The sequence below is a fragment of the Humulus lupulus genome, chromosome 8, assembly GCF_963169125.1.
Source record: "Humulus lupulus chromosome 8, drHumLupu1.1, whole genome shotgun sequence".
Classification (NCBI taxonomy): domain Eukaryota; kingdom Viridiplantae; phylum Streptophyta; class Magnoliopsida; order Rosales; family Cannabaceae; genus Humulus; species Humulus lupulus.
The window spans coordinates 89,676,681-89,686,526 of NC_084800.1; the positions used below are offsets into that span (position 1 = coordinate 89,676,681).

General features: G+C 34.9%; 1 protein-coding gene across 1 annotated transcript; it reads left to right on the plus strand.

Moving 5' to 3' along the window:
• The first annotated feature begins 4,835 nt into the window (after nt 1-4,835).
• On the plus strand, nt 4,836-8,014 carry LOC133798073 (protein ORANGE-GREEN, chloroplastic). Its single transcript, XM_062236257.1, has 8 exons — nt 4,836-5,143; nt 5,435-5,549; nt 6,009-6,125; nt 6,288-6,374; nt 6,543-6,619; nt 6,709-6,836; nt 7,255-7,391; nt 7,585-8,014. The coding sequence occupies exons 1-8, from the start codon at nt 4,944-4,946 to the stop codon at nt 7,660-7,662; spliced, it is 939 nt and encodes a 312-aa protein (XP_062092241.1). The 5' UTR covers nt 4,836-4,943; the 3' UTR covers nt 7,663-8,014.
• Nucleotides 8,015-9,846: the final 1,832 nt, after the last annotated feature.

Consider the following 9,846-nt stretch of genomic DNA (forward strand, 5'->3'; position numbering starts at 1 on the left):
ATTTGTCTTATTGTATTTTTATATATTTTTGTGTAATTTTATAGTTATTTTATTGTAACATGTTGTAGTTTAATTATTTGAAATTAGTGTTATTAGATTAAAAGTTAAAATGTTGTTTTATTGGACTTAAATGTCATAGTAAATTAAGTTTTAATTAATATTTTCATGAGATTTATGTTGTATATTTTATTAATGAAAATATTTAGTTTCAATTTAATTTATGATAATTTTGCAGAAACTTTGTGGCAATTTGATGTTTGAAAATACAAATTTAAGAAACAAAATGTGGCAATTCTGAAAAAAAGAAGAAAGAGGCTGATTTGGAGAACCCAGCCTTTAGCCCACGGCCTGGGCTCGCCTGCCTCAACCCACCTCCTCCAGGCCCGCCTCTCCATCTCGGCCTAGTCCACCAGGCCCACCTGCCCCATGCCTCCTCCAGCTGCCCCCAAAGCCCAACGAAGCCTCCAGCAGCAGCCTCTCTAACCACGGCCGAGCCAGCCCTATTCGGCCCACACACCAAGCCCAATCCGAGCAGCCTTTCCCCAGCCACCTGGGCCTGCCACCAGCCCACAACCCAGCTGCCAAATTGCCACCAAAACCCATGCATGCCTCCAATTTTCTTGAGCCCAACAATGTCCCCTTGTCCTTTTGTTCAAAAATGTCATTTTTTTACCCCAATTTCTTACATTTTTCACTACAAAATTATAATTACACCTAAAATTTACCCTTATATGCCATAATATTCTTCATTTCAAATTTAATTCAATCAATTTAATTAATTTAAATTGATTATTTTAAACATTTTTTTGGCTTTAAATATGAGTTTGGAGTGCTTATTTTTGGGAGAGGTTTTCACTACACATTTGCCACACTTTCAAGACCACTCCATTCTCTTCATCTTTTTATTCTTTTTGGTAATTTTTTCTATGAGTTTTTAGAGGAAAAATTTGGGGGTTCCTCCTCCAAATTTTCCTATTTATGTTTGTAATTTTTGGTTTGTAATTTCTATGTTAGTTATGAGTTTCTAATCATTTTAAGATTATTAAGGTAATGATGAAACAATATGTAACTAAATAGTATTTATTTTGTATGTTGACTTCTCATTTGTGCAACAAAGTTTATGGATTTTTCTTCTTCAAATATCTTCTTTTATCTTAAATATCATGTATTTTTTATTGTTAGCACATATTTACACTTTTTTCTTCATTAGTGCAAAATCATAATATTTTTTTATTAAGGTGTGCCATTAAATTGTGCACATCAAATGCTTAGAATAAAAATATTATGTTTTGCCTTATAAATAATATTCATTGATTTATTTGTTGTTTCTTTAAAATGATTCACACTAAATACTTTGAAATTATATCTTAAAAAGTGAAGATAAATCCTATATTTTTATAAAACTTGTGCATAAATAGAATATCTAATTTGAATAAGTGATGGTTTGATTAATTTATACTATTACTAAAACTTGGGAATCAATGTACTTATAAATATTATAGAACTTATATTTTGTGGATTCTATTATCTCAATAATATTTCTTCTACCATCTTGTTTACAATTATGTATTTAGTTATATATATTGTCTTTAATATCTTTACTATTATCTTTTATTTTATTTTCTTGATACAAAAATCTCATCAATCTTTGGAGCTAGGTTATAATTTATTAATTTTGGTTTAAAATAGTTTTCTTTTTTATTTTAGACAACTCCTTTGGGTTCGATCTCGTGCTTACACGAATATTATACTTCATATATGATTCGTGCGCTTGCGAGTTATTAATATTTAAAACATACTTATTTTAGGTCCATCACAACGCATTCATAACAACCATCCATCAAGCCTTAAACAAGTAAATAACTTCATAATATTAATCTAGCTTCCGGGACCTTGGATTCTACCAAACCGGGTTGGAGAATCATTCCTGAGCCTTAACATTCGAATTTCTGAGCTTAAAACCTCAATTTCCTTTTTTTTTTTTCCATTTGGGCCGCTGCATGCCCTCTAGGACTGCGACACGCCTACAGGTCAGAGAGCAAAACTCTTTCTGCTGAAGGACGCGGGCCGTGGCGTGCCTTGCCTGCGTCGCTGCGCCTGGGCAAACTCAAAGGCTTCTCCAGCCTCTTCGAACAAACGGGTCGCGGTGCCTGAAGAACAGGGCCGCGGCTCGGGCCTCAGAAACCCAAAAAACCACCATTTTCCTGCATTTTTCCCCGATCCTAAACCATTAATTCATACCCTAAACATCAATTACACCCAGAATTAAGCCCATATTCCCTATCCATACAGCCTAAACATCCTAACAAACCCATAAACAATTCCATAATCCTCACCAACACCCAAAATCAAACTTAAAGCTTAACTCTCATGCAACTTCCAATCCATGGCAGAATTCATCAGAAAAGATTGAGTATAGGATCTTACCTCTGAGATGTGTTCAACTTTGAGCTAATTCCCAAGCACAACAAGTCCAATCCTTCAATCTTTTAGCCTAGAATCCTCAAAGTTCCTCAAGCCGCTCAAACACCAAAAGAGGGAGAGAAAGAACCGAAGGAGAAAGAAAGACTTGGAGCTGAAGTTCTGTTTTTTGTGTTTACTTAATTCTAGTGTTTTGTCAAAGCCACTTAGCTGCCTAAGTCCATTATAGCTGCCCAATGACCAAAATGCCCCTATATACATCCTCAATCCTTTAATGCCACCAAGGGCATTCCCGTCAATTGCCACATCCCGCTAAATCATCGATTTTTCCTATAAATCTCCACCGTCATACTCAAATAATCGTTAAATTACTACCCGCTACCCGGTAAATCTCGAACACTAACTATGTTCCCAAAATACCCCTAGGCTCCTCCCGAACCGAGTATTCGACCTTGTTTTGACTATTTAGCTAAACTGCTCCCTAGAACCGTCTCAGATCGTCCACCACAAATATACACCACACCCTTGTGGTGTTAATCACAATACACATATATGCCCTCAACGGGCCAGAATTACAAATATGCTCCTAATAATCAGATGTGGCCCACATGCATATTTAATTTATCTAAACATGCATTTCTAGTCACATAATCATTTAATTCACATATTAACATAATTAAATCAATTATTGCCCTTCCGACACGCTAGTTAAGGCCCTAAGCCTTATTAGCAAATTTGGGATGCTGCAATATTATTAAATATTAATAATACTTAACATATCGAGTCTCGTTCATGTATAACTACTTTATAAAAAGTACATCCACTAAGATGTTCTACTACATCAGTAATTTGGATCTAGATTACATATATTCATAATACTAATGAACAATACTTACAATATTTAATCCATAGTATCCATATAACTTTATTTTACTGCGAACTATTTAAATTCGTTCTCTACAATCTTAATCCTCTTGTACCAATACAAGATTGTAGTCACAATAACAAATTTATGAATTTTCTAATATTCATATAGTATTATTCTATCAATAATAATAAACAATCAATATATGCTAAAAAATCATTTCAATTATTTATTTCATAAAACATTGTTTAGCACATATGCTTTAAAAGACACTAATCCCAACACCCAAAATCATCCTTAAATACATACAAATGACTCCAAACATTTAGGAAATGCTTGGATACCTCATTATACAACTTTAGACCCAAACAGTCAATTATAGATACTCACAACAAAAATTGAATTTCACATCACCATGTAATTAGAATTAGATGTAATTCAAAATAATTACTTGATTTGACGTGTTTGTCTGACTATGTAATTACACAATAACTATGTAATTGGAGGTAATTAAGAGTTCCAATTACACTCTCCAATTCTCATAACCCCTATGAGAATTAGATGTAATTACACTATGTAATTACTAAAAACTATTCATTTTAAATAATATTTATTATATGATATATTTTTTTGTCATTACTAACGGTTTTGACAAACATGACAATAATAATTTATAAGTAATTATTACTTGACATCCAAACATATTTTATATTTTAAAATATAAGGTAATTACTAGGATATATAATTACTACCCTAGTAATTACACAGTTAATTACAAATACGCTCTAAGTAATTTTTTTACCACTTTGTGCATAAAACTTTAATCTTATATTTCACCAATCCTGACAAATATATACTCTACGTAAATGCAAAACAACCCCCTCTTTATTATATTTCCTTTTTCTATTTTACATTAATTTTAATTTTAAGTTATTTTTATGTTTATGTGATATTTGTTAAGGACAATGTTGGTGGAGAATAAATTGGCGAAAAGCAGATTGTAGCTTACCCAAGTAAAGGTAATCTTGCCAAGTTCTATATGGAAAAGACCAATAAACATAATCATGAAAATCATGAAACTATGATAGACTTGTAAAATAACACTTATCCGATATTGACAAAGTTAATTTTTGTATTACATTAGTATACAATTATTAATTATAGCATGTCGTATAATCGTATAAACATATGATGGTTGTATTGATTTTTCACGCCTTATCTAGTTTGACACCTCTAATATAAGGAATATTTAATAAAAAAAAAATGATTTTTTTTTAATTATCTATAAGATAATATAAAAATGCTTAAAACGGATAATTGTCACTGTAAATATCAAAATAATCCAAAAAAGCTAATAAATTAGAGAGGACCAATTTTGGAGGGGTCCAAGGAGGCCAGCTCCACTCAAATTCTCCTATAATTTTTAATTTTGATGCATAAATAAAAAAAGAAAAATTTGATCCAATGGTGTGGTGCCACGTAAACATAGTGAGTCCTCCATTTTCTTCCGCACTGAGACAAGTGACAACTCCCCCACTTTCGTCCTGATTCGTTCTTTTCTAGCTAGTCACGACCTTTTTTTTTTCTCAATCTAAACTCACTTGACTCGCTGAAGAACACAACAGAACAGGGGCTCTGCCCTTTGCGAGAAGTGAATATGCTTTGTTTGGGTCGAGCTTTGGCGCTTTCGCACTCAATAAGTCCAGTAAATCACTATAATCTTCGTTATTCCAACTCTAGATTTGGTGTTGTTAGACATAAGTTGAGCTTCAAATGGCGATCCATGGCGTCCGATCCCGAGTCATCTTCTTTCGCTCCCTCAATCGATTCCGAGCCTATTGATAAAAACGCTGCTGGGTACTCTCCTTCTCGTCCGCTACTGTATACATATGTATATATGTATGCATGTGATTGTTTCTTTTTCCATTTGCAATTGGGTTTCTTTTTTCTTTTTTTGGTTGAATTGTTCATAGTATGGTTAGTTTAGTATTATTAATGAAAATTCGAGGAGGTTCGATGACTAGTTAGTTATTTACTAGTGTAGATAATTCCAAGTAACGAGTACTCTGGATTTGCGTATGGTCAAGAAGAAGATGAATTGTTATGAATAAATGTCTTCAAATGACGTGCTTCCCTATCCAAATACAGGTTTTGTATTATTGAGGGGCCGGAGACAGTGGAAGACTTTGCCAATATGGAACTACAAGAAATTCAGGACAATATACGAAGTCGCAGGAACAAAATTTTTTTGCATATGGAAGAGGTGGGCAAGTGAAACTGTTTTTTTCTATTAGCACATGCTTTTTCTTACTTGGTTATGCTAGATTACTAGTGTACTAGTTTAGGTTGTGATAAGTATTAGCCTATGTTTAATGAGTAGGAGCCAATAGTAGCTTATGAAGATGCAAATATTCGTTAAAGGGAGTATGAAAACGCAAGATATGTCTTTTGATCACTTTGTATCCACGTATTTTTCCAGCTTGGTTTTTCGAAATGTAAGTCTGTAAATTTGATCTGATTGCAAATGGACCCTTCTCCTAGTACTAGCAGCTTTATATTTTCCTTTATTGCTCTGTCTTATACCCATACCTGTACTTAGGACCAGTTCTAAGCGTAACATATCATAAACTTAACTATAACAAATTGATTATACTCTACTTTCGTATCTTGTTGACGAGGTGTCATCTTCTGATTTGATTTGGGATTGTTCCAATGAATGTAGGTTCGCAGGCTGAGAATACAACAGAGAATTAAAAGTGCCGAGTTTGGAGTTTCAAAGGATGAGCGAGAAATTGATCTTCCTAATTTCCCATCATTCATTCCCTTCTTGCCTCCTTTGGTAAGTTTTCTTCCCATAAACTGGAAAACTTATGGACCTTGTTTCACTGATTCGTCCATTTCATTTTATCAAATCTCTTTTACCTGTGTTTTCATTTCCTTTTTTTATTATAGAGAAAGAGTGAACGAAGTTCATTGTGTTTCTCATGTACATTGATTTCAGACTTCAGCAAACCTTAAGCAGTACTATGCTTCCTGCTTTTCTCTGATTGCTGGGATTATGCTTTTTGGGGGCCTTCTTGCACCCAGTGTAAGTTATTTTTAAGCTATATAATGTTGTTTTTATTGGATAAATTAGTGTTCAGTGTAGTTATGGTAGTAGTTAGGGACACATCTCAAGTGAAGACTAGTTCTATCAAGGCCTAAAATCAATTTTATTTCTATATGTTTCCCTTGTCTTTTTGCATTCGTATCTCAGTTGGAGCTTAAGCTGGGAATAGGAGGCACATCATATGAAGATTTTATAAGAAGCATGCATCTGCCAATGCAGTTGAGGTAAATCTTTGCTATGAAGTTACTAAATGATTTTTCACACAATATCATGTCGGTGTCATTTATTGAATTCCTTCCTTGTCAAATTGCAGTCAGGTTGACCCCATTGTAGCATCATTCTCAGGAGGAGCAGTTGGAGTGATCTCAGCATTAATGATTGTTGAAATAAACAATGTGAAACTACAGGAGCATAAAAGATGCAAATATTGTCTTGGAACTGGTATGAATTTTTTTGAAAGTTATCTCATATGCCTATTCTGACACATGACTATGGCCTTGATTGAAAATCTAGTATTTGTTACCAAGATAACTCTGCTAGAATGTGTTTTAATCAATAGGATTGGCCACACGGAGTTAGTATTTCAAAGGTGACCTGCATCATGTTGAAAAGCTTGAAAACTTAGCATTAATTATCGGGGGATAAATCTTCTGTGCATTATGTTTGCCATCTTGTGTCTAAGAGACCAGGAGCTTAGTGTTTTTTTTTTAAAAAGAAAAAAGAAGTTAAACTAAGACTATAGTATTTGATTTGACCAGTGATGGTAAAAAGTTAGCATTTGCCTATGATATTCCTCATTGAGATTTTGATTACAGAAGTGATTATTTCTATGTGTTTCTTATTCTTTTAATCCATGCAGGATATCTTGCTTGTGCTCGGTGTTCAACCACAGGAACCCTTGTTCTTATTGAACCGGTGTCCTCAACTAATGGTGAAAATAAACCTCTATCACCACCTAGAACAGAAAGATGTTCAAATTGCTCAGGATCAGGAAAGGTTGAACACCTACCCAAGCGTGGCTTTAATTTCTTCTTCGTGCAATTGATCAGTATTATTTTTGTTTAATTGAATTTTCTTAACTAAAATTAAAGCTTTCCTCTCAAGTGTGACTAGCAGATTCGGAAGCTATACTCCTCTCCTACTACTACTACTAGAGAAAAGTTTTAATCACAACATTGCAATTTTGCAGGTTATGTGTACAACATGCCTCTGTACGGGAATGGCAATGGCAAGCGAACACGACCCTCGTATTGACCCCTTTGATTAAAAATTGCACCATTATGCATTGAATCTCCATTCTCTTGGAATATTCCAATTTTTGCTGCTCACTTGTCTCCAATCCACATGGCACCACGAAGGACATTCTGTATATAATGTACACCAAATGTTTCTTACCGCATGACCCAAATTCTAAAATGCCACTCAATTTTAGAACTCTTGCAGCCTATCAAATGGTATCCCTTATGAGTGTGGCTACTGTTTGCCTTGGCTGCAATGTAATCAATATTTCTTTAGGACGTATTATATTTACAGTAGTAAATCTGTACTGTTTATTTGAAAGATTTATACGCTTGTGCATATTAAGGAAAAGACTTTGAAAGAAAATGAATTGTAATTCTCATTAATCTCATAAAGAAATACAGGGTATTATTTGTATATTAAGGCTAACGAGTGTTAGCAATTAATACAAGAAAGGTTGTTGAGTAACAACTTCTCACAGAAATAACAAACACAATTAACAGAACCAACTAACTCTTAACTGACTCTTTAACAGACCCCTCAAACTGAGTGGGGTGAGAAACCACGGACAGTTTGTCTCGAATAATGGAAAATTTGGAGTTAGAAATTAGTTTGGTGAGGCAATCTGCTAATTGTGCTGAAGAGGGTACATGCTGAACCTGAATCTGTTTGGAAAGCACCTTGTCTCGAACGAAATAAAGATCTATCTCAATGTGTTTCGTACGAGCATGAAGAATTGGATTTGCTGCAAGCATAACTGAAATGAGATTATCACACCAGATGCAAGGGACAATAGTTGACTTGAAATGCAGCTCATGGAGCAAGGATTGAACCCAAGTAACTTCAGAAACTACATCAGCAAGGCTTCAAAATTCGGCTTCTGTTGAGGACCTAGAGATGGTGCTTTGCTTTTTGGATTTCCAAGCTATGAGATTTTCACCTAAAAAGATGCAAAAACCAGTTGTAGACCTCCTATCATCAGGGTCCAAGGCCCAGTCAGCATCACAGAAGGCTGTAAGATTGAAGTTGGAGACTGCTTTAAGATGAAGTCCATAGTCTAAAGTTCCACCAAGATATTCAATGATTCGTTTAACAGCCACCCAGTGAGACTGTAATGGATTGTGCATAAATTGACAAACCTTATTTACACTAAAGGTGATGTCAGGTCTAGTTATAGTTGCATATTGCAAGGCTCCCACAAGTGACCTGTAAAGAGTGGCATCTTCAACAGGATCACTTCCAAAATTGGACAATCTGAGCCCACTATTCATTGGTGAGCTTTGAGTTTTGGCTCCCTGAAGTTGAGCTTTGCAGATAAGATCTTGCAAATATTTCTTCTGAGAAAGCAGAACTCCATCTGGTGTATTGAGAACTTGAATTCCAAGGAAATATGTGACAGTGCCGTGATCTTTTAAGGCAAAGGTGGTGCTTAACTGAGTGATGAGAGCTGAAACATGATTGTCATTGCTACCTATGACCAAAATGTCATCAACATAAACAAGCACATAGATGCAACTGTCTGGTTGAGCTTGAACAAAGAGAGACTGATCTGTTTTGGTTGAGACAAAACCAAAACTAGAGAGAGCAGTAGACAATTTTTCAAACCAGGCCCTTGGGGCTTGTTTGAGCCTATATAAAGCTTTGTTGAGCTTGCATACCTTGTTGGGACACTCACTATCAATGAAGCCAGGTGGTTGAACCATATAAATTTCCTCATGTAGATCCCCATTTAAGAATGCATTATCTACATCTAGCTGCCTTATTTTCAACCCTTTTGTAAGAGCAAGTGTGAGAATAACTCTTATAGTGAGAGGTTTAACCACTGGACTAAAAGTCTCATTAAAATCAAAGCCTGCCTGTTGGTGATATCCCTTAGCTACCAATCTTGCTTTGTACCTTGAAATAGAACCATCAGGATTTTCTTTGACCCGAAACACCCATTTGCAACCAATAGGAGTGTGGTTTTCAGGGAGATCAACCAATATCCATGTCTTATTTTTCTTCAGAGCATGATTCTCAGATTGCATAACTTGAAACCAATGGGAGATCTTGAGAGCTTCTTTAAGAGAGGAAGGTTCAAGAGAGGCAGTGAGAACTCTAGGCTTGCGAATGCCAGACTTGGCTCTAGTTTGCATAGCATGATTATTGATGGGAGTAGCAGGAGACAAAGTTGGTACCTGTAACACATCAACAACAGTAGTAGCAGTATTCT